This window comes from Pteropus vampyrus, unplaced genomic scaffold, assembly GCF_000151845.1.
Source record: "Pteropus vampyrus isolate Shadow unplaced genomic scaffold, Pvam_2.0 Scaffold349, whole genome shotgun sequence".
Classification (NCBI taxonomy): Eukaryota; Metazoa; Chordata; class Mammalia; order Chiroptera; family Pteropodidae; genus Pteropus; species Pteropus vampyrus.
Window position 1 is genome coordinate 2,481,320 of NW_011889130.1, and position 26,541 is coordinate 2,507,860.

A 26,541-nucleotide genomic window follows, 5' to 3' on the forward strand; every position below is an offset into this window, starting at 1 on the left:
GTTGCCAGATGGGGCAGGGTTGGGGGATGGCTGAAAAAGAGGAAGGTATTAAGAAGTACAAATTGGTAGCACACAATAGTCATGGGAATGTAAAGTATAGCATAAGGAATATAGTTAATAATATTGTTACTATGTACAGTGTCAGATGGGTACTAGATTTATTGGAGTGATCAATTTGTAAGTTGTATAAATGTGTAACCACTATGTTGTACACCTGAAACTAATATTATATGCCAACTATAATTGAAAAATAAAAAATATTTTTAAAAACGCACAAAAAAGACTGGAAAGAAATGTGAATTTGACAAGATTTAGTGAGCACCTATCAAGTGTCAAAACTATTATAAGTGCTGGGAAAAGTAGTGAGCAAGGCAAATAAATTCAACACATTCAAGAAAGTGCCAGTCTAAAAGAAGAGGGGCGAGGAGGACACATAAAAACATGATAAAGATAAAGCAAAATATACGGCATGTCAGAAGTGAGATGATAATGTTTTGGAGAAGAACAAAGCAGAGAAGGGGAAATGGGAGTGATGAGAACAGGATACATTATTCAAGACACCAGTCAATAAGGCCTCACAAAAAAATGACATCTGGGCTAAACACTGAGAGTTAGGGAGTGAGGCCTGTCAATAACTAGCAGAAAGAAATCTAAGTAGAAAAGCAGTACCTGCAAAGCCCTCGACAAGCAGAGGTTGATGAAGTTGTAACTGAAGTGAAGTGAGCAGGGAGTGGAGGAGAGAATATGAATGCTGCCAGAAAATAAAGCAGGATTGGTTAAGAAGAAAGCCACAAGCTGGCTTACATTTTATCAAGAGCTCTCCTGAAAGGGGACTAGGTAGTGTTTTGATTATAGATCTAGTTTGAAGGTAGAACCACAGAATTTGCTGATGGATTTGGTTTGGGATATGAGAGAGAAAGGAGTCAAGACTGACCCCAGGGATTTGATCTGAGCAAGATGGCATGACCAGTAATTGAAATGAGGAAGACTTCTGAGTTGGTAAGGCTGGAGGGGAAGAACCAGAGTTTAGTTTTGGAGATGTTAACTTTGAGATGCTATTCAGTCATAGAAAGAGATGTCAATTAGGCAACTGGATATATAAGTATGGAGTTCTGGGCCAAGGTCTAGGAAGATATATATTAGAGAGCTGAAAGTAATAATTCTCACAATATCGTCAAGGGAGTGTAGAGATAAAAGAAATTGTTGTCCAAGGCTTGAGCCACCCATTTTGCAGAAGCCTAGGAGATAAGGAACATATATTACTTGTCAGAAATAAGGTTAAGAAATAAGTCAATTTGAAAACATAATTAAGAAAAACAAAGTTACCATATGACCCAGCAGTTGCACTCCTAGGTATTTATGAAGGATGAAGTGAAAACATGTCCACATGAAAACTTGTATACAAATGTTCACAGCAGCATTATTCACAGTAGCCAAAAATTGGAAACAACCTGAATATCTATCAACTAATGAATAGATAAACTGTGATATACAATGGAATAGTATTTTGCCATAAAAAGAATGAAGTACTAATATGTGCTACAATGCAGGTAAACCTTGAAAATACTGTGCTAAGTGAAAGAAGCCAGTCCTAAAAGACATTACACTGTAGGATTCCATTTGTATAAAATGTCCAGAAGAGGCAAATAATAGAGAAGTAAATTTGTGCTATCTAAGGCTAAAGAGATTGGGGGGAAACAAGGAGTGACTGCGAATGGGTACAGGATTTCTTTTGAGGGTGATGAAATGCTCTAAAGTTGATTGTGTACTGATGAATCAAAGCTGGGTGACTTGGATAGTATGTGAATTATAGCAATAAAGCTACTGAAAAACAAAACACTCCAAACTAAAACAGAAGAATTTGCAGAACTGTTCTACTCTTGTATCCTTTACTGATGCTCACCTCAAATCTAAACCTTCTCTTCCATGCATTGGAATAGTAAACTTACAAAGTAAGAGTTAACTGTAGAAAATCTACAAAGATGAACAAAAGATGAAAAAAGAAAACTAAAAGTCATTCATAAAACCACACATTTTCAAACTTCAGGTGATTCCTTTTCAACTTTTTCTCTCTGCTAATATACATGTATTTTGGGCCACATAAAACTGAAATTGTACCATATAGTTTTACATCCTTTTATATGGTATTCTTCAAAACTGTGTTCTTTATATGTCTGTTTTACATTGTATGGCTGTACCACAACTTATTTATTCTTTCAATTTTAAGGTATTTTAATTATTTTCATGTGTCTATTTACAAATAGCCTATTACCTGAATCTCTAAATAACTATACTTGATTAGAACGATTTTCTAGAAATGGAATTACTTTGTTAAAATATGTGAATATTTTTAAGGATCTTAAAATACTGCCTTTTGTTAAAGCTATTAACAATTTATCCTCTCATCAACACTGCATGGAGGGGACCCAATTTACACACACTGAACTGGTCCTGGTCAGTTTAAACTTTTTAACCAATTTGTATGTAAAAATATTATCTCATTTAACTTGTTATTCATTACTTACGAGTGATAAATTTATTTTTACACTGACATCTGTAGATTGCCAGTTTACGTCCTTCTTTGCCCTTCTGGGATACAGGCACTTTCCAATAGTTTTATTCTAAGAATGTTTTTATGTATTCTTTCTTCTTTTATGTATGTTGAAAAATGTTTTGTTATTTGTCTTTTAATTCTGATGATGGTTTTGACTTACCAAAGTTAAAATATGTAAATGACTCAACCTTTTCCTTTATGAATTCTTGTTCTAAAAAAAGAAAATCTTTCCCCCAACTAGTATGAAAAATGGTTTTCAAGATTTCCTTCTAACAGTTTTTGGTTTTTACATACTTTTCTTTGCAACATTTATTGAGTATTTAGCACATGCAAGTACTTTGCTAATAGCTATACATATACTAGCTAATTTAATCCTCATATTCACCACCCTACTGGAAAGATCTTTTGTCTTCCTCATTTCATGAATAATAAAACTGAGGTTAGGGAGGTTAAATTATAAGACTAAGGTAACATAGTTAATAAAGTATAGAGCAGAGATTTAAAGCTAAAGCAATTTAAAGCCATATTCATTCTACTGTGCTCGCATGCATATTAAGATATCTTAATAGAGCTAGGCTTTGCTGTAGGGTTCTATCAATATACAATAACCAATTAATAAAGTACATAAGTCCTTATTAAAGTTCAATAAGTTGAAGTTCAAGAGTCATTGAAGCTGAATAAGTCTTTGTCCAAGCCCTTGAATAAAACCAAAACCTTTTTTCTTTTTTTTAAAGAATACCATTGTGACTGTCTCTTAGTGAAAGTGTAAAGTGTAGCATGCTGCTCAGCTTTAGAATATAGACCTAGTTGGTTTTATTTTGCAGAACCAGACTAAAACATTTTATTAGCTAGCCACAAGACAAAAGAACTGAGTAACTTCCTCAAGAATCTATTGTAAGGATAAACATATATTTTTTATCAGCGCTCACTCTTCTGCCTTTAGTTTTCATTTTTATCAATACTGCTCATAAACTGGTGCTTAAACAACCACACACCAGATTCTTGATAATATTCCTCTTGCTTTCAGTGACTATTAAAAAATTCTTGTTTCGGTCTTTATTTAAATTGCCTTGTTTTATTTATGTTGTTGTAAATATTATCAAATTCTTTTTGACAACAGGCAAAGAATAAATGGTATTCATAACAATTATGCTGCTCAAAACTGTGAATCCAATTCGGCAAATTATTAGGACATAATTTTAATTTTAAATGTGCTGTTTAGCACAAAGTAAAATTATGTAGAGATTGATATTATCTAAGCTGGAAAGGACATATTAGACACTATATCAGTATACTTAATGTGGGATGGGACATAACATTGTATTTTAATATATTTAAATTAAAAATATATATTTATAAGCTTTTCTGATAAATATCACATTGAAATTTAAACAATAAATTAAGGGGTTGAGAACTCAGAAACTTGTGACTAAAATACCAGCCTTGCCAAAAGACTACATACCCAACTAAATCTTGATGTTTCCTTCTTCAATCTCAAAGTATAGTTCAAAAGAAGATAGTAACATTTGTCCATTTTATTCTGTTGATAGGTAGAGCAACTAAAAGTTCAAAAAACTAAATCCTTTAGAAATTGCTATCTACATATTAGTAAAAACAAAATACTGCTTTCCCCAGTAAATCATTTTATGCCTTATGGATGTGGGTTATATTTTATTTTGACTCTGAAATCCAGCTAAAAATTGAGTTAGATCTCCAGAACAAATAGTAATCGTTTTTCCTAAATCCCATTTAAACTTCCAGAGTTAAACGACTAAGGATTCCTGGTTTCGTTCACAATGAACCATATAAAAACTGTTCTTACCTTTACACCTTGAATGAGACCGTTCATGAGGAATGTGTGTTGAGGAAACGTTTCATGTAGAACCTACAAAAAAGCAAACAAACATCAAGGCAAATTCAAAAGCAAATTGAAGGGAAAGATTTCTGCCTCTGTTTAGTGACAGGCTAGGTAAATAAGATGGAATCATGCTATGAAAAAATCTTAAGTATCAATGGAATATGAAAAATACCCTAAAAGTATGAAAAGATAGTGACACAGAAATCTAAATAAGGCAAGAACCTAAAAAGATACTCCTGGCACTCAGTTGCTTTTGCTACAAAAGTATTTGCAGCAAAAATAGTTTAAGCAGGTACCAAAAGCAAACCCAGGTAGGGACCTGCAACCCAGTTTTATGTCACCTAGGTAGCCCAGGAAAGGTCAAGTCTTAAATTTGGATTACTGTGATTCCAGACTGGTAGCACCTCCTCCATATGCTTAAAAGAAAGAAAAAAGAAAAAAAGAAATCTAAAATCACTGCTGAAAAGGCCATCATCTAGGCTTCAAATCAACCATACACATATTTTTTTCAAATATAATGACCAGCACATAATCAAAGGTAATCAGATACAAAAGGAAATAAGACATCGTGAGCGAAAAATAGCAATAAATAAAAACACAAACAGAAAGAGTCTCTCAAAGACTTCATATTTTGGAATTACTCAACATAGGCTTTAAAATAAATATAATCACTATGTATCAAAATATAGAAAATAAGCTTTAAACTTTTGTAAAAAGTTTTTTAAAACTTTTGTAAAAACTAGAAATTGTAAAAAGTAACACAGATTAAAAAAATCCTAGAATAGAAAAAATGTATTAAATTATGAACTCAATGAATATGTTTAAGGAGATTAGACACAGCTGAACAGAGAATTACTGAACTCAAAAGAAGGTCAAAAGATGTTATCCAGAATGTAGCACAGAAAGATGAACGGTAAAATATATATGAAAGAGGAAGGTAAGAGACAAAGAGGATCCAATTAATGAAGTCTGACGCAAGGTCAATTAAACTTGTCCTATAATGAGAATGAGAAAGAGACAATATTTTAGGAGCCAATGGCTGAGAATGTACTAGAACCAATGTTATACTTCAGTGTAAAAATTAGAAGTAGCCTAACAAATTCTAAGCAGTATAAAAAGAAATCCACACTCGCAATCAAATTAAAACTGCAGAAAAATCAAAGAAAAATTCTTAAAAAGCAGCCAGAAGAATACAGATTGCCTTCAAAGGAAGAACAGTTAGACTAACAGATGGTCCTGTAACAGTAATGATGGAACTCAAACAAGGAGCATACTATCTTATAATCTATCTAATGAGGAAACCAAACAAAATGCCAAGGTAAAATTCTATATTCAGTTAAAATGTCCGTTGAGGACAAATGCAAATATATACATTTTTTGAACTAGCAAAACAAGTTTACTAACTTACAAATTCCAATTAATAAAACAGAAAAGATATTTTTGGAGGAAGAAAGATTATCCAGATATAAGATCCGAGAGTCAAAATAAAATAAAGAGCAAAGAAAACGGTAAATATAAATGAACGGTGATGCTACAAAACAAAAATAATGTGCCTTGTAGGTTTTACTTTCAATTGTACAATATTAAAATACTTAACAATGGAAGCATAAATTAGGTAAATATAAGTTTTAAATTTTATATTTTAAATTTCAAAATGTTTAAATTCATTTATGCTAATTTATCCTGGATGAAGTTACACTAATTAATATTAGACTTTAATAAGTTTACATGTAATGCCATGGTAATCACAAAAAATGACAGTAATAGAGTAGAAAACTTTTAATAGAAGAAAACATTACCATAACATAACAATCAATGCCGAAAAAGATAAAAAAAAAAAAACAACTTAGAGCTGTGGTACAAAGAATAATATTGCAACTGAATTCAAATACACTAAATACATCTGACAAAGAAGTGTTCTCTAAACTCAAATTTTAGATAGAACCTACATTACAGGATCTCTCATACATTGCTGGTGGGAATCTCAATTAGTATAATCACTTTGAAAAAAACTTAGCAAAATCTGGTTAAACTCAATATTTGCATACCTATGATCCAGCAATGTTCAACTACAAAAGAAAATGAAGCACACAAACACCAAAACACATGTACAAGAACGTTTATAGAAGCATTGGTAAACAATGAAAAAATTCGAAACGACTTAAAATGTCCACCAACAGAACAGAAAAATAAGTTGTGTTAAATTGCACAATAGGAAAAAAGTATGCCCCAGAAGACAACATAAGCATTATACATGATATCCTTTTTATAAAGTTCAAAAATAACCAAGATTAAATGTCATTCAGATTTATGTATGTGTTTATATATATAACAATGAGATAAAACTAGAAAATAATGAAGTAAATGATAAATACAAAATTCAGAATTGCGGTTACCTTTGTGGAGGAAGAAGGGTAAGAGATAGGCAGAGGATATAGATCTGTAAATTGTTGTCAATGTTCTACTTCTTGGGTTACGTATGGGTTCACAGGTATTCAACACATCATTAAAAATGTTACAGAAATAATTTTTTAAAATAAAATAAGTAGGATAAAACATAATGGTATCTACATATCATGAATAAAGAGTTATGATTAATTCTATGCAACTAAGGTCCTGTGAATTAAAAAAAAGGGAGGCAGGATAATATCTTAATGGAGCAACTGTCTCCTACCTTTAGACAGGTGGTAACAAAACAGTTCATCTCTACAAGCTTTTAAAAAAAAAATGAAAATGCATTCATAGAAATTATTTCCAACTTTTCCTCTAACAACATTATTTTTAAGGTTTAGAAAGTTTCTCATCTCAGCTACTGGTATTTACCTCTACTTGCTTGTACTAGAAAAATAAAAAAGGAAATGAAGGACACAAAATATCTTTGATGATGGAAAATCATTCATGTTCTCAGAAAAAAATTTCCCAAAATAACAAATTTCATAGATACAAAAATATAGAAATGTTCTTTAAGGAAAAAGGAATACAAATCAATATTAGAATTGTTGAATAATTTGTCACATATATCACAAAAATGTGGTGAAAGAGCAAGATACAAAAGTCAGTATATTTTTAAAAATATTTCTCTGATCCTAGGAGTGACAGTTATATATCCATTGTTTCTCAGCCTCACATTCTCCCTTCTACACTCTGTCACATCAAGGCTGAGAGCCTACAGATATTATTCAGACACTCCTTGTCCATAGGCTTCCTCATAGCTTCTGCCAGTGGGAAACAGAGGGTTGGGGGAGTGCCAGCAACTCGAGAGCTGCCCTCATGATGTCTAAGGGGCTCCAGTGCTGATTCGTTGCCCCCAGCTCCATCCTCATACTCCCGATCTCTGACCTCCTCTAAACAATTCTACACTCAAAATGATGGAAGCATGCATTCACTTGTGCAGCTGATTCAGTCTAGGAATAAGAGATGACCTCCTTAATGTGGTAAAACCATATCCATTTATAAATGTCAACATATGCACTTCTTGAGTTGCACATTAAATTAAATAGATCTAATGGAATTTCTGGCAGTATGAGAGGCCATTTCTGGGTAAAAAAGCCATGATGCAGGCAGTTCCTGCAAAATTTTTCAACCTCTGCTTTTAAAAACTTTTATATTTTCCGAGAGAAGAAAACAATGAAATTTTATCAGAGACATAAGTAAAACAAGTCAATAAATTTTTTTAAAGCTAAGGATTAAAATACTTCATAAAATAAAGCAGCTGTAAATAAAACAGCAATATTCTATTCTAACTTATCCTAAGTTCAAAAAAATTAAATAAAGTATATAATTTATAAAAGTTGGTAACTGCTAACATAATAAAGTAACCTAATTATAAAAGGTATATTAAATATCTCATATAAGATGAAAGCTTTCATTTTTAACATCTTTCTATATAAAAAAACTCGAGGTAAATATCACCTTTACTCTTGGGAAAGACTATTTTAAACATAAAATACAATAACATTTGCTCATCACTTTAAAAAAATAACTGACAAAACCATCTGGGAGTGACGTCAAGAGCATGATGGAGTAAGAGATGTCTCCAGATCTCTCCCCTTGAAATAACAACAAGCTGAACATCTAAATTTCAACAAGAAACACCTGACCTTCACATATGCACGTGTGAATACCACATGTCAGAACTGTGAGAGTTGGGTGGTAGACAGGGAGAAACAAAGAAGCAGCCTCTGGCAACATGAGCTCCCTGCAGGAGGAGGAGGAGGAGAGAAGGTGTGGAAAGGGGTGGTGGGTCCCCTGAACAGCCCTGCCTGAGAGAGCTGTGAACTCCACACAGCAGCACTGCCCATGGATCAGGGCAGAAAGCAGAGAAGCAACAGCTGATTATTACCAGCTTGGGGTTGCAAAATGCCAGGATGTGCCACAGCTCCCATTCTCTAACCCAGAGGGCACTTCTCCCCATATCCTCCAAAACCTAACACTGTGGAGTCCCAGGGGAATCTGAGCAAATGCTACCGAAACTATCGCTAACACTGACAGGAACTGAATCTGAAGGTAGCAAATGTCATTGAATGTTTATAAGAAAAAAAAAGGCATTATTAAATCTTTATACAAAGCAGGGATCCAAGAGGCTAAGATGTCACCTACTAGAAACAAAAAGAAAAACACCTTGTTAGCAGTAGGCTGAAGAGAGACCTTTATATAAAAGATCTTCTTTCTGGAAAAAAAGCAGAATACACTTCCATTAATGCCCAGGAGGAGAAAAAGTCCATAAACACCATGAACAATCATGGTGACAAGGTAGTTCAGAAAGAAAGAGAAAAATCTCCAGAAAATAAGTTCAAGGACATAGAAATATGCAACTTAAAGAGAATTCAGGATGGTACTTCGGAAAAAACTCAGTGAGATCCAAAATAATTCATATCAACAATTCCAATAATTTAAAAAACAACTAGATTAGCAGAATGAGTTTATTAGCAAGGAGATTGAAACTCTCAAACAGAACCATATAGGACTTCTGGAGATGAAGAAAACATTGAAAGAGTTGAAAGTGAAATAGCAAGCTTGGGAAATAGAGTCAACCAAATGGAGGAAAGGATGAGTGATATCAAAGACAGATATCTAGAAATAAATCAGAAGGAAAAAGAGAGACTGAAGAAAAAAAATAATGAAAGAGAAATACGAGAACTACCTGATACTATCAGGAAAGGAAACATAAGAATAATGGGAATTCTCGAATGAGAGGAAAAGGAGCGGGGATTAGAAAGCATTTTCGGACAAATAGTTGATGAGAATTCCCCAAATCTCAATGATCTCAACCCAAAAAAGGTCTTCTCCAAGACACGTTTTATTAAAGTTATCAAAAATCAATGAAAAAGACAGAATTCTCAGAGCAGCCACAGAAAAGATGGTAACCTATAAAGAAAAACCCATTAGATTATCGTCGGCCTTCTCAGCACAAACCTGACAAGCAAGAAAGGAGTGGAATAAAATATTCAAACTATTAAATGAAAGGAACTACTAGCCAAGAATAATGCATCCAGCTAAGCTCTTCCTTAGACATGAAGGAGAAATAAAGACCTTTCCAGACATACAAAAATTGAGGGAATTCTCCACTATGAGGCTTGCACTACAGGAAACACTGAAAGGGGTCAGCTCACCTAAAACAAAATGGAAAAAAAAACCCCAAAAAACATAACTAGGACTAAGGAAACTAGCAGGCAAACAGAAGCAGAGGAATGCGACCCTTAGTAAGAATAAGGTATTGTAAGTTTAAAGAATAAGAAGAGATTTGCTATGGCAAGATAGTAATGAACATTCAGCATACAAAGGGACAAATTGAGACAAAACAGAAAAGGGAAGGATTCAAAGATCCAAATTTGCAAAGGGAAGTGGAGATAAGGCATGTACAGAAGAAAATGGAATATATACATATGTTACTATCCTCACTATATCTGTAATGGTAACCACACGCCAAAGATTCAGAACTGAAGTATACAAAAATAAGAAGGACCAGAAGGAAATTTCACAAAACCTAAAACAAAACAAAAAAACCCCCAGGAACACAAGGACAAGGAAGCAGTGGAAACAAGAAGCTACCAGAAAGCAAAAGATAAAATGGTTATAGAAACACCTCATATTTCAATGATCGCCCTAAATGCAAACAGACTGAACTCACAAATAAAAAGGCAGAGATGAAGAATGGACCAAAAAATAAAACCCAATCATATGCTGTCTCCAGGAGACACACCTCAGTTCCAGAGACAAATATAGTCTAAAAGTAAAAGGGTAGAAAATGATATTTCAAGCCAATGGCAGTCAGAGAAAAGCAGGAGTAGTGGTACTAATATCAGAAGAAATAGACTTTGAAATAAAAATGTAAAGAAAGATACTGAGGGACACTTCATAATGATAAAGAGAATCATGCACCAAGAAGCCATAACATTTATTAACATCTAACATTTATTAACCCAAACAGGGAGCCAAGAAATATGTAAAGCAATTACTAACAGACTAAAGGAAGAAACAGACCAAAACACTATCATAGTAGAGGACTTAAATACCCCACTGTTGGATATGGACAGATCATCCATACAGAAAATCAATGAAGAAATAGCATCCTTAAAGGACATATTAAACCAACTGGACATAATTGACATTTACAGAGCCTTCCATCCCAAAACTTATACAGCTGCTTATACATTCTTTTCTTGTACATGGAACATTCTCAAGGACTGACCGCATACTGGGACATAGAGATGGCCTCAACAAATATAAGAAGGTTGAAATCATACCACGCATATTCTCCGATCATAATGCTTTGAAACTGGAGATCAACCACAAAAAGAAAGCAGGAAGAACCACAAATACATGGAAATTAAACAACAGGCTACTGAAGAATGACTGAGTCAGAGAAGAAATAAAACGAGATTTCAAGAGATATATAGAAATGAATGATAATGACAGTACAACATATTAAAACTTTTGGGATATGGCAAAAGCAGTAATAAAAGTTCATGTCATTACAGGCCTATCTCAAAAAAACAAGAATGAGCCCAAATAACCTAATGCTTCATCTTAAAAAACTAGAAAATAAAGAACAAATGAAGCCTAAAATCAGCAGTAGGAAAGAAATAATAAAAATTGGAGCAGAATTAAATGAAACTGAAAGGAAACAAACAAATAAACAAACAAAAAAAATAGAAAAAATAAATGCAACAAAGAGCTGGTTCTTTGAGGTTAATAAAATTGACAAACTCCTGGCTAGACTCACTAAGGAAAAGAGAGAAAGGACACAAACAAACAAAATCAGGGATGAAAGAGGAGAAATTACAACAGACACCACAGAAATACAAAGGATCATACAAGAATACTATGAAAATGTGTATAACACCAAATTTAACATAGAAGAAATGGACCAGTACTTAGAGAGATACAACCTTCCTAGACTGAATCAAGAACTGGAAAATCTAAATAGACCAATTAGTAGTATGGAAACTGAAACAATCACCAAAAACTTAACAAAAAGCAAAAGTCCAGGACCAGATGGCTCCATCAATGAATTCTACCAAACATTTAAAGAAGATTTAATACCAATTCTCCTCAAACTCTTCCAAAAAAGCAAAGAAGAGGCAAAACTTCCTAACTCAGTATGAAGCCAACATTACCCTAATACTAAAACCTTGTAAAGATAACACAAAAAAAGAAAACTAAAGACTAATATCTCTCATGATCACAGATGCAAAAATCCTAAATAAGATACTAGCAAACTGAATACAGCAACATAACAAAAAGATTATTTAAAAAAATAAAATAAAATAATAAAATAAAAAGATTATACACCATGATCAAGTGGGCTTCATCCCAGAGGCATAGGGATGGTTCAGCATACGCAAATTGATTAATGTGATACATCACATAAACAAATTAATAAGAATCATATCAACAGATGCAGAAAAAGCATTTGACAAGATTCAGTATCCATTTATGATCAAAAGACTTAACAAAATTGGTATAGAAGGAAAGTACATTAACATAATAAAGGCCATATATGACAAACCCTCAGCTAACATTATACTTAATGGTGAAAACTAAAAACCCCTTAAGATCAGGAACTAGACAAGGCTGTCTACTCTCACCACTGTTATTCAATATAACACTGGAGGTCCTAGTGAGTGCAATCGGTCAAGAGAAAGATATAAAAGGCATCCAAATAGGAAGTGAAGAAATCAAACTGTCACTATTTGCAGATGACAATTCTCTATATAGAAAACCCTAAAGACTCCGCAAGGACATTAATAGAAATAATAAGCAAATACAGTAAAGTTTCTGGATATAAAATCAACGTTCAAAAATCCATAGCGTTCCTATACTCTAATAATGCACTGTTAGAAAACAAAGTGGAAAAAAATAAATCCTTTTGCAATTGCAACGAAAAGAATAAAACACCTAGGAATAAATCTAATGATACATGTGTAGGACCTGTACGATGAAAACTATAAGACCTTCTTAAAAGAAACAGAAAAAGATACAAAGAAATGGGAAGATATTCTGTGTTCTTGGATTGGAAGAATCAACATCGTTAAAATGACCTTATTATCTAAAGCATTATACAGATTTAATGCCATCCACATCAAAATCCCACTAGCATTTTTTAAAGAAAAAGAACAAAAAATCATCAGATTTGTATGGAAGCACAAAAGACCCCAAATCGCCAAAGCCATCCTGAGAAAAAAAGAACAAGGCTGGAGGCATTACTCTGCTACAAAGTGACAGTAATCAAAACAGCATGGTATTGGCAGAGAAACAGACAGACCGACCAGTGGAATAGAATCGAGAGTCCAGAAGTTAACCCATGTTTATATGCGCAAATAATTTTCGTTAAAAGTGCCAAAAATATACAGTGGAGAAAAGAAAGCCTCTTCAATTAATAGTGCTGAGAAAACTAGAAAGCCACTTGCAAAAGAATGAAACTAGACTGTTGTCTATCACCACAAACCAAAATTAACTCAAAATGGATTAAAGATCTGAATATAAGGCCTGAAACAATAAAAAGCATAGAAGAGAACATAAGGACTAAACTCATGGATCTTGGACTTAAAGAGGATTTTATGAATTTGACCTCAAAGGCAAGGAAGTAAAAGCAAAAATAAACGAATGAGATTACATCAAACTAAAAAGCTTTTGCACAGCAAAAGAAAACATCGGCAAGGTAAAGAGGCAATCATCTGAATGGGAAAATATATTTGTAAGTAATGCCTCTGATAAGGGCCTAATATCTAAAATATACAAAGAACTCATACAACTCAATAACAACAACAAAAATTGCCTAAAACAATCCAATTAAAAATGGGCAGAGGAACGGAACAGACACTTCTCCCAAGAAGACACAGAAATGGTCAACAAACATATAAAAAGATGCTCATCACCACTAGGTATTAGGGAAATGCAAATCAAAACCACAATGAGATATCATCTCACATCTGTTAGAACAGCTATAATCAACAGGACAACTAGTAACACATGTTGGAGAGAATGCAGAGAAAAAGGAACCCTCATACACTGCTGGTAGACTGCAAATTAGTACAGCCACTATGGAAAACAGTATGGAGGTTCCTCAAAAAACTAAGAATTCATCTACCATATGATCCAGCAATCCCTCTACTGGGTATTTATCCTAAAGACCTAAAAGCATATATCTAAAACAATATTTGCACACTGATATTCATAGCAGCATTAATCACAGTGGCCAGGAAATGGATGCAACTGAAGTGTCCTACAATAGATGACTGAATATAGAAGCTGGGGTACATATATACAATGGAATATTACTCAGCCATAAGAAGAAATGAAATACTGCTATTTGCGACAACATGGATGGACCTTGAGATAATCATGCTAAGCGAAATAAGCCAGACAGAAAAAGATGAAAACAACATGGTATTACTTATATGTGGGATAGAATCCTAAAAGCGACAAATGAACAGGACAAACAAACAGAGACTCATGGACACGGACTATAGACTAGTGGTTACTTACCAGAGGGTAGAGGGGTGGGAGAGGAGCGGGTAGGTAGACGGTTAAAGAGGGTCAAATATACGGGGGTAGGGGAAGGGTGAAGTGGATAGAGGGGATCAAATATATGGTAGCTGAAGGAAACTGGACTTTGGGTGGTAAACACACAATAGAATATACAGATGTCAAATTATAATGTCCACCTGAAAATTATATAACCATATTAACCAATGTTACCCAATAAACTTAATAAAAAAAGGAGAGGATTAGAAACACAGGTAATTTTTTAAAGTTAACTGCCATCTAAGTTTAATTAATCATGCTGTATTTTAAATGTGCCAGAAGATTTAAAAACTTTAAAGTCTTACCTAAGGCTAATAAGCCACCTTTTAAAGTCCTCTACTTTTTTAACCTAATTTGGAAACAAAGTTTATTTGTATCCAAAGGGATTCTCTTCTATAAGGCAAAATGGTGACTGAAAAGTATTTATTAACCATCAATGATTTCTTTTTTTCTTTGTAGATTTCTATTGAGATTTGTAATGTTAGAGACATAGGGCACCATCAACATAAAAATCTAGGAGGTGATAATCGAACAAAAGGCTTAATTTGGTATCAAAAGAATTGCAAATTAGGAAGTACAGATTCAGGCAGAAGCCCAAATAGTGTCCTGCCACCCTAACAAGGAAAGAGTCAGAAAGTTATTATGGAAAAAAGAGAGGAAGATGAGGTAAGCTGTACTAAAGAGGAGTTCATTAGTACTAGACGAGGTAAGTTTAGGTTTGTATTTCATAGAATGGCTTGAGATTCAGTCATCAAGCTAAAGGCTACACATGTACCTCACTGAAAGTTAGCAATTCAGTCGTTGGAAAAGTCCAATTTCATCAGTCCTTACAAAGAGGATATTCTAGTTCTTAGTGACTTCTCAGAAGATAAGGAAAAGAAGACATGCAGGGCAGTTCTGAAACGGCTACTCTGGCTCTATTTTAATATGGCTTCACTTTCATCATCTTCCGCAGCATAATCATATATAAAGGTGTATTTTAAATTAGAGAAATATAAAATCATTTTGAATTGACAGTTTTGAGACCAGACTAACCTTCTGTAATTCTAATTGGAAAAAAATCTACTTATGTAAATGTGATAGTTTTGCAAAAACAGAATGCAACTGTGAAGTTTACCAAATTGAGCACACTTTGTGAACTATGGTGATTTATATTAATTTTACTAGCTCGGAAGATTACCTGCCAAGACTCACCTTCTTAAACTGTGACAGAAAAGTAATTCAGATGTTATACCCTGGAGTGGGTGAGGACTTTTTTTTTTTTTTCAATTACAGTTAACATTTCCTACTATTTTATATTAGTTTCAGGTGTGCAGCAGTTATGGTTAGACATTTATACAATTTACGAAGTGATCCTTTAATAAGTCTAGTACTCACCTGGCACCATACATAGTTATTACAATATTATTGATTATATTCATTATGCCATACTTTACACACACACGCCCCATTTTGTAACTATCAGTTGTACTTCTTTTCCACCCAGCACCCCAAATCTCCTCCCATCTGGCAACAATCAGTTTTGTTAGTATATATTGTTTTTCAGATTCCACATATAAGTGAAATCATATGGTATTCGCCTTTCTCTGTCTGACTAATTTCACTTAGCATAATACCTTCTCGGTCTATCCATGTTGTCCCAAATGGCTAAGATTTCATTCTTTTTTATGGCCAAGTAATATTCCATTGCATGTGTGCATGTGTGGGCCCACATGTGTGCACATCTTCTTTATCCAATCTCCTACTGATGGGTAATTAGGATGGTTCTACATCTTGACTATTAGAAATAATGCTGCAATAAGCTTAGAGGTGCATATATCTTTTCAAATTGGTGTTTAGGATTTCTTTGGATAAATACCTAAAAGTGGAATTGCTGGGTCACAAGGTAGTTCAATTTTTAATTTTTTGAGGAACCTCCAAAATGGTTTCCATAGTGGCTGCACCAATTTTCAATCCTACCAACAATGCACAACCAGTTCCCTTTTTGCCAAATCCTTACCAACGCCTATTCTTTGTTGATTTACTGATGATAGCCATTCTGACAGGTGTGAGGTAATATCTCATTGTGGTTTAATTTGCATTTTTTGATGATTAGTGATGTTGCATATCTTTTCATGTGTCTACTGACCATCTCTATGTCCTCTTTGGAGAAATGTCTATTCAGGTCCACTGACCATTTTAATGAGATGGTTTGTTTTTGTGGTAAGTTGTATGACTTATTTATAACTTTTGGATATTAACTCCTTATCAGATGTATCACTGGCAAATATCTTCTCCCATTCAGTAGGCTGTCTTTTTCATTTGTTAATGGATTTCTTTGCTGTGCAAATCTTTTTAGTTCGATGTAGTCCCATTTATTTTTTTCTTTTGTTTCCCTTGACCAATGTAACATTTCAGAAAAAAAATTTCTAGAGCAATGTCATAGAGTTTATTGTGTGTGTTTTCTTCTAGGAGTTTTATGGTTTCGGGTCTTATCCATTTTGAGTTTATCCTTGTACATGGTGTAAGAAGGTGGCCTAGTATTATTTTTTTGCATGTGTCTGCTCAGTTTTCCTAACACTATTTATTAAACAGATTGTCTTTATACCACTGTATATTCTTGGCTTTATCATAGATTTATTAACCATATAGGCACAGGCTTATAGGTGAGTGGGTTCTCTATTGTGTTCCATTGATTCCTATGTCTGTTTTTATGCCAGTACCAAGGCACTTTGATTATTATAGCCTTGTAGTATAGTTTTATATCAGTTAATGTGATACTTCCAACTTTGTTCTTTCTCAAGATTTCTGTGGCTGTTTAGGGTCTTTTGTGGTTTCACATAAATTTTAGAATTATTTGTTCTACTTCAGTGAAAAATGTTACTGGTATCGGATAGGGATAACATCAAATTCTATAGATTGCTTTAGGTAGTATGAACATTTTAACAATGTTAACACTTCCTATCCATGAGCGCAGTATATACTCCTCTCAGTGTTTTTACTTTTTCGATTACTTTTCTTCATTATCTTTTGATTTCTTTGTTGATCTCATTGTCTTATAGTTTTCCGAGTACACATCTTTTACCTACTTGGTTAAATTTAGTCCAAGGTATTTTATTTTGTTTTTCTGATGCAATTTTAAAATGGATTTGCTTAATTTCTCTTTGTGATAGTTCATTTTTGTTGTATAAAAATGCAACTGACTTCAGAATACAAATTTTGGATGCTGCTACTTTGCTGAATTCATTTATCTTTTCTAACAGTTTTTTGGTAGAATCTTTAGGGGTGTGTGTGTGTGTGTGTGTGTAAAATATGTCATCTGGAAATAATGACTGTTTTACTTCTTCATTTCCAGTTTGGATGCCCTTTATTTCTTTTTCTTATCTGATTGTTGTGGCTAGGAATGCTAATAGTATGTGAATAAAAGTAGTAAAAGTGGGTATTCTTGTTTTGTTCCTGATCTTAAGGAAAACATTTTTTCAGCTCTTCCTCTTTAAGTATGATGTTAGCTGTGGGTTTGACACATATGGCCTTTTTTTATGTTGAAGTATGTTCCCTCTCTTCCCACAATACTGAGAGTTTATGTATTAAATGGATGCTTGATTTTGTCAAATAGGTGCTTTTTCTGCATCTATTGATATGATCATATAATTTTTATCCTTTGTTTTGGTGGTGTATCACATCAATCGATTTGTGTATGTTGAATCGCCCTTGTGCCTCTGGAACCAACCCCACTTGATCGCGATGTGTAATCTTTTTTAAAGTATTGTTGTTTTGCTAGAATTTTGTTTAGAATTTTTGCATCTGTATTCTTCAAAGGTATTGGTCTGTAGTTTTCTTTTTGTGTGTTATTCTTACAAGGTTTTGGTATCAAGGTAATGTTGGCCTTATATAAAATGAGTTAGGAAGTATTGCCTCTTCAATTTTTTGGAAGAGTTTAAAAACAGGTATTGAATGTTTAGCAAGAATTCACCAGTGAAGCCATCTGGTCCTAGACTTACTTTTTGGTAGGTTTTTGTTGGTTGATTCAATTTCCATAATTTTGATCAGTCTATTTAGATTTAGTTCTTCGTGATTCAGTCTAGAAAGGTTGTAGATTTCTAAGAATCTGTCCATTTCTTCTAGATTATTGAATTTGGTGACAAATCATCTTTCATAGTATTCTTATATGATCCTTTGTATTTCAGTGGTATCTGTCATAACTTCTCTTTCATTTCTGATTTTGTTTCTTTTCTTTTTCCTTAGTGAGTCTAGCCAAGGGGTTGTCAATTTCACTGATCTTTCAATGAACCAGTTCTTTGTTGCATTAATTTTTTTCTATTGTCCTTCTGTTCTCAATTTCATTTAACTCTGCTCTAATTTTTATTTCCTTCCTTCTGCTGACTTTGGGCTTAATTTGTTCTTTCTTTTCTAGTTCTTCAAGATGTAACTGTTTATTTGGGATACTTCTTGTTTCCTGAGATAGACTTGTAATGATATAAACTTTTTTCTTATTACTGCTTTTGCTGTATCCCCAAAGTTTTGATCAAGTTGTATTTTCACTCTCACTTGTTTCTACATATCTTTTGATCTCTTTTTATTTCTTCTTTAACTCATTTTTCTTTAGTGGCATGTTGTTTAATCTCCATGTATTTGTGGTTTTACTCACTTTCTTTTTTAAGTATCTCCAATTTTAAAGCATTGTAGTCACAGAATATGCTTAGTATGATTTAATCTTCTTGAATTTGTTGAGGCTAGTATTGTGTCCCAACATATGGTCTAACCTTGAGTATGTTCCATGTGCACTAGAGAAGAATGCATAATTTGGTGTTTTGGGATGAAAGGCTCTTGTACACGTTGATTATGTCCAATTGGTCTAATATGTCATTTAAGGTTATTTCCTTATTGAATTTGTTCTGATCTATCTATCTGTCGCTGACAGTGGAGTATTTAGGTCCCCTACTATAATTATGTTTTTGTCAGTCTCTCTCTTTAGTTCTGTTAGTAGTTGTTATATATTTTGGTGCTCCCTGATTGGGAGCATATATATTGATAACTGTTATCTCTTTTCAATGCAGTGTCTCCTTTATCATTATGAAGTGTCCATCTTTGTCTTTCGTTACCTTTTTTATTGAAGTCTATTTCAGCAGATATAAGTATCTGTAAAAGTGGGCTACACCCACTCTTCTCTAGATGCCATTTGCTTAAAAGTACTGTTTTCTATCCTTTCAATTTGAGTCTATATTTCTCTTTGCAGCTGAGATATGTCTCCTGACGGCAGCATATGGTTGGGTTTTGTGTTTTGATCCAATCTGCTACTCTGTGCCTTTTTATTGGTGAGTTCAGTCCATTTACATTTAGGACAATTATTAATATATGAGGTTTTCCTATAGCAATTTTATCTTCGGTTTTCTAGTAGCTCAGTGTCTCCATTGTTTCTTTGCCCTTGTGCGCTTTTAGTTTTGTGGTATTCTATATTTTTTCCCTCTGTCCTCTTTTTTTTTACATTAAATGTCTCAGTTCTGGATTTTTTGTATGGTTCCCATTAAGTTTATGTAAAAGTAAGTTTCATATGCACAGTTGTCTTTTCTCTTCCGCATGTATCTTAATCTCTATTCTTCTTTGTAAATTCAGAACTTTACCTCCTTCCCTTTTGTTTTTGTTGTCATAAATTATCCTTACGTATGTTGTAAGCTCATTTCCAAGCTGCAGTAGCTATTGTCATCTTTTTAAAAATGTTGCCTCCTTTAACCATTATGTAATATTTAAGGTATAATACCCTATTCTAAATGAGGGTTGCAATTTCCTGCTTCTGTGTTAGTCATCCTACTCATATTTTTTTATCTTTTTTGTTTCAGATAGAATGACCCCATTCATTATTTCCTGTAATGCAGGCTTCGTGGCAGAAAATTCCCTTAGCCTCTGTATGTCTGGAAAGGTCTTTATTTCTCCTTCATATCTAAAGAATAACTTTGCTGGATAAATTATTCTAGGCTGGTAAGTTCTCTCTTTCAATAGTTTGAATATTTGTTTCCACTACCTCCTAACTTGTAGAGTTTCTGCTTAAAAATTCAATCTAATAAGATTTCCTTTATAGGCTACCGTCATCTTTTCCCCGGCTGCCTTGAGAATTCTGTTATTAGTTTTTGGGTTTTAGTATAATGTACCTTGGAGAGGGCCTTTTTGGATTCGAAGATCCAGTTCTTTCCTTAGATTTGTTAAATTCTTGTCAACTATTTGTTTGAATATGCTCCTCTGTTCCCCACTCCCTCTCATTTCCTTCTGGTATAACCCATTATTCTTATATTGCTTTTACTGACAGTGTCAAATAGTTCTTGTAGAGTTCATTTTTTTTTTTCTACTCTCAAGTCTCTCTCTTCTTCCATCTGCTTCATTTCCAGATTTGTCTTTGGCATCACTAATTCTTTCCTTCATTTGGTCAGCTCTATTTCCTACGCTTGCTATTTCATTCCTCAGCTCTTTTATGGAGTTCTTCAGTTCCAGAATTTCTATTTGGTTCTTTATGTTTCAATCTCTTTGGTAAAGTATTCCTTTTGTTTGCTAACTTTATTTCCGAGTTCATTAAACTGCATGAGTTTTCTTGTATCTTGTTGAGTTTTTCAGAACTGCAATCTTGAATTCTGTCATTTAAATCACATATTTCCACGTCTTTAAGTTTGTTTTCTGGAGATAATTCATTTTCTTTCTGAGCTGCCTCGTTACTTTGGTTGTTCGTAGTATTTGATGGATTATTTCTCTACTTTGGCATTTATGAGAATTAACAAATTTGCCCTTTATTCTCTGGGGAGATGGGTGTCTCCTCTGTGACCAGGTTGCCTTGGTCCAGGGCTCCACCCCTGTGCAAGAATGTGGTAGATGATTGGGTTCTGAGCCCCTAAAGGGCCGGTGCTGCCTCAGTAGCCTATGCTGTGGTGGCTGGGTAGGTTGGGAGAAGCAGCTGGTGTGTTTGCAGCTTTGTTTTCCTCCTAGTAATGGTGACTGCCAGACCTCAGCTGCCTTACCTCTGTATCTCCACCCATCACTGGGATTAGTAGCAGCGTGCATCTGTCTCTCAAAAGCTGTGTCTTCAGTTGTCTGAGCTGTATATACTCTGCTTTGTTGTCTGACACTTGCTGATAGTTTTTTTCTGAGGCCTGCTGCTAGTTCTGGCAAGATGTGGAAAAGTGAGTTCTGGGAGGGTGGGGAGAGTTGGTCAGGCTCAGTGAATTTGTTTTCTGCCTGGCAGTGGCAGCTACTAGAACACAGCTGTTGCACTTCTGTATTCTGGTCTCTGCCTCAATAGATCACTGCAGCAGTCCCCAACTTTTCTGACACCAGGAACTGGTGCTCTTATGAGAATCTAATGCCTGATAATCTGAGGTGGAGCCGAGGCGATGATGCTAGCACTAGGGAGCAGCTGCAAATACAGAAGAAGCTTCGCTTGCTTGCCTGCCACTCACCTCCTGCTGAGTGGCCGGGTTCAGGCATAGTATATGCTAATCACTCAGGCAGGAATGCTCAGGGCTAATGAGAGTGTATGCAACAACCTGATTCCTCCTCTCTCCTTGAGTCCCATAGTGATATCCATGCTGTTTTTGTGGCACTCATCTCTGCTCTTCTCCATTCCTTTCTCCCAGTTGCCCCAATTTGCCCATCTTTAGATGTTTCAATGTGCAGACCTCTCAGAAGTGTTTGTACGTTAGGCTGAAAATCCTTGTTGAATTATAGCTATTCAACTTGTTGAAATTTCAAGGGGAGAGACAAAGGAGACCCCTTACATCACCATGCTTCTGATGTGACTATCCTTTCTTTTAAAGTCTATTTTGTCTGAAATAAGTATTGCTAGCCTAGTTTTTTTTTTTCATTTTCATTGCATGAAATATTTTTTTTTCCATCCCTTTACTTTCAGTCTCTGTGTGTCTTTCAATCTGAAGTTGGTTCTTATAGACAGTATAAGTATGAGTCTTATTTTCTTACTCATTCAGTCATCTATATTTTGATTGGAACATTTAATCCCTTTACATTAAAGTGATTATTGACATGTATGTAGTTATTGTCATTTTATTATTCACATCTATGTTTTTCTTCTTTTTCTCCTTAAAAACGTCCATTTAACATTTCTTGTAATACTGGCTTGGCGGTAATCAACTCCTTTAGCTTTTTCTTGTCTGGAAAGCTCTATCTGTCCTTTGATTCTAAATGATAGCTTTGCTAGGTAATCTTGGTTGTAAGTCTCTGCAATTCATCACTTTGAATATTTTGTGCCAATTCCTTCCGGCCTGCAAATTCTGTTGAGAAATCAACTGACAGTCTTATGGGAACTCCCTTACATGTAACTAACTGCTTTTCTCTTGCTGCTTTTAAATTGTCCTTAAACTGGCATGATGACGTGTCTTGGTGTGGGCCTCTTTGGGTTCATCTTGTTCGGGACTCTGAGCTTCCTAGGGTTGTATGTCTATTTCCTTCACCAGGTTAGGCAAGTTTTCAGTCACTACTTCAAATAAGGTTTCAATCCCTTGCTCTCTCTCTTTTGCTTCTGGTACTATGATGTGCTTGGTATTGGTACAGTTGAAGTTGTCCCAGAGGTTCCTTAAACAATCCTCATTTTTCAAATTCTTTTTTTAAATTTTGCTACTCTTATTGGGTGTTTTCTGCTGTGTTGTCTTCCAAATCGCTGATTCAATCCTCTGCTTCAATTAATCTACTATTGATTCTTTCTAGTATATTCTTTGTTACTGTACTCTATCGCTGACTCTTTCATGGTTTCTATGACCTTTTTTACTATCTCTTTGTTAAAGTTCTGAGTTGATCTATTTTTCTCTAAGTGCACTGAATATCCTTATAGCCAGTGTTTTGAACTCTGTATCTAGTAGATTGGTTGCCTCCATTTTGTTTAGCTCTTTTTCTGGAGTTTTCTTCTGTCCTGTCATTTGAGACATGTTTGTCTCATTTTGCCTGCCTCTCTGTTTGCTTCTATGTATTAGGCAGACCGACCACATCTACCAGTCTCCCTGTTCACCCAAGCCTGGTGTCTAGGAGTGCCCCTTGTATGGATTGTGTGTGCCCTTCTGTCATAGTTGAGCCTTGATTGCTGTTGGCTTGTCCATGGGTAAGGTTGACCCTCAGGCTGACTTGCTGTGAAAACTGGCCACAACTACAGAGGGGGCTGACTCCACGGAGCAGGATTTGCCCCAGCATGTTCTGGTGACTTCTGAAACTACCCTCTGGGTATGCTGTTTGTGGATCTAAGAGGTGGTACGCTGTTGTAGTCTGAGGTAGGCCACTGTGTGTTGATTCTGGGGCCTCTTGGGAGGGTCTCCAGTACAGGCTGAGGGCAGGTGCTGCTTGTGCCCGGCCTGGGCCCATCTGACAGGAGCTACAAAGAGATCCACAGTCGGCAACTGCCTGTGCTGGGCCCAGAGGCACGTGGGAGATTCCACACTATGACTCAAGGCCAGTTGCCCCCTGCATTTGGCCTGGGGTCACTCAGCAAAATGAGCAGGGTACACTGAGGGCAGTTGCCGCCTACCTGGGGCCAGCAGAACTTTGAAATTTTTAAAGAAAGACTGCAGCATAAGCTGCCTGTGAGGGATAGGCACTGAAATAACCAAGGGCAGAGTGCAATTTGGGTGGAGTGAGGTCTCAGAGAATGAGTGAGCTATGTTCATCGGGTTAATAAAGGTTCAGATTTGGCGTCCGCCTGCCCCTGCAGCTGTGTGGGGGGAATGCTCAACACAGGGACAATGGCAGCCTTCACTCTGAAGACACACAAATCCGTTTCTCCCTGTATGTCTCTGGTACCTTTTGAGAAACTGACTCTTTGCTAGAGCTTAGGGTGAATGATTGGGAGTCAGTGAGTATGTGCATGGGCCTTTTAGAGGATTCCTAAGCTTCCAGCACCCCTCCATCTCACCAGGACAGGACAGAATTGCCTCTGATGTTCACAGCCAGCTATTGTGAGGACTACTTTTCTCAGTACTGATCCCTGGGCTGGGACCCCTTGCTTTTTGGCAGGGACCTCTGCAGCTGAGATACCCTTCTCGATTCTCAACAGCCACGTGTTGGTGTGAGACCAGCCCATTTCACATTTCCACCCCTCTTACTGATCTCGACATGATCTCTTCTTTATAACCTTAGTTATAGGAGTTCCACTTAGCTAGTCTTCAGGTGATTCTCCAGGTTGACTGTTCTCTATTTTAGTTGTAATTTTAATGGGGTCATGAGAAGAGGCAAACACAGCATTTACCTACTCCGCCATCTTGACTGGCTTCCGGGTAAGGATTTTAACCACCAGTGATATGTAAAGAACAATTTAAGACTATTGAAATTTAAGGCCAATTAAAATATGTCTTTATTAAAATTAAGTGTTAAATCATTACTAGGCACCTAAAATCTATACCTCAATCTTTTCTTCAGCATCTCTCTTCCCGCTAACCATACCATACATCTAAGTTCTTTCTAAGAAACTGAATACAGCCTCTGCAGACAAATAGCAATCTCCTATTTACTATATTCTTAAGTCAAAGGCAATTACACTCATATAAAGTAATTTACAAACTTCAAAGCTTTGTGATAATTTCCTCTAAGATATTTTAATGCTCTTCCTAAATATATATATATAGTTCATTCGCTATGAACCAAGATTCTGGTTCAGTGGGAGTGCCTTGCTGCCCAGGAATATTTAATGAACAGTCTGGGTATTTTATTGCTGGTGGAAACAACCCAATGGAATAAGCAGTCTTAAATTACTGTCAAGAGCTACTCTCAGACACATACTTAGACATATAGCCATATGAACATATGCTTAAGAACTCTTTTGCTCTCATGATCTAGTTTAGCAATACTTACAGTTAACATTGGAGTTGTCAATAGGCCCCACGCAAAGAATTCAAGGAAAATGACAACAGCAGCATGGTATACACTTGGTCGGCTAAAGCCTTGTAGCTAAAAAAGGAAGAAAGTTATTATGAAAAATAGTGCAAAGATTTAAAAAATCCATTCTCCTAAGATGGTATCGCACACACACACATATACATTCTATAAACTTAGGACCTATTATTAATATGTCAGATGAAACTTCATTCTATGGTATCCCTAATTCATTCATCTTCCCTAATTACAGAAAGTACCAAGATTATAGAGGTTCTACTTATCCCATCAATACAGCTTTATTAAAAAATCAACTGGGTCTTGAAGGTGTCAAAATCCAGCTTTCTGTTTCTATTTTGTTTTAAGACTATGCCCATTCTGCTACTTTTCTGCAGTCTGTGACTTCCGAAGGTGAAATCTAAAATTCCCCTCAATTAATGTTCTCAGACTCTGTGACAATGCTTATTACAAGAACAGGTGCTTCGCTAGCACTTTGCAGAAACAGAAGTAACACTTAGACTTTATAAAACCTACACTATTCCTATGTTTATATTTTTAAATCTTCAAAAGGTAAAAGAACATCTGCATTAAATTTAACTAGAATTTAATCATGAGGAAATGATCAGACAAATCCAGACTGTGGGACATTCTATAACAGGGGTTCCCAACAGCAGGTGTGTGGCCCGAGCGAGAGAAGCTTCCATATGTACTTGCAGCTGCTCCCCAGTGCTAGCATTACCTCCTCATCTCTGCCTCAGATCATGAGGCACACCTCAGATCACACAGGAACACCGGTCTCTGATGCCCAAAAGGTTGGGGACCGCTGTTTTACAAGACAACTAGCTTGTTCTCCTTAAAAATCTCAATGTCATAAAAGACAAAAGTAAAAGTAGGGAGACAAGAGTCATAACAACCAAATGGGAGACCTTGGACTGAATCCTAGATGAAAAGTGGACAGCAATAAAAAATCTGAATATGGACTATATATATTAGATAATCATATGGTATTGATGTTAAATTTCTTATGTGTTTTTGATGTCTGCAACTTACTGTCAAATGGATTGGCCAAAAAAAAAAAAAAAAAAAATTGGTACATATATATTTTCTGAAGCTAATGTTACAAAATGTTTATTGCTGAATTTAGATGAAGGGACTGACTATTCATTTTACTATTCTTTTATTTTTTTGTAGTTTTGAAATTTTTCAAAAAGAACCAAGAACAATTTTAAATGCCACTAAATAAGACATTTGCAAAACAGAAAGCATTTTATGA

At 35.1% G+C, this 26,541-nt stretch overlaps 1 protein-coding gene across 4 annotated transcripts in view; it reads right to left on the reverse strand.

Annotated features, from left to right (window-relative positions):
- MFSD14B (major facilitator superfamily domain containing 14B) overlaps positions 1-26,541 on the reverse strand; it is a 91,184-nt gene that overhangs the window by 35,287 nt on the left and 29,356 nt on the right. For all 4 annotated transcript variants that reach the window (XM_023522569.1, XM_011378970.2, XM_023522568.1 and 1 more), the window contains exons 2-3: positions 25,248-25,343; positions 4,377-4,439 (exon numbers count right to left, since the gene is read on the reverse strand). In XM_023522569.1, the coding sequence (XP_023378337.1) occupies positions 4,377-4,439; positions 25,248-25,343 (159 nt within the window). The remainder of the gene's footprint in view (positions 1-4,376; positions 4,440-25,247; positions 25,344-26,541) is intronic.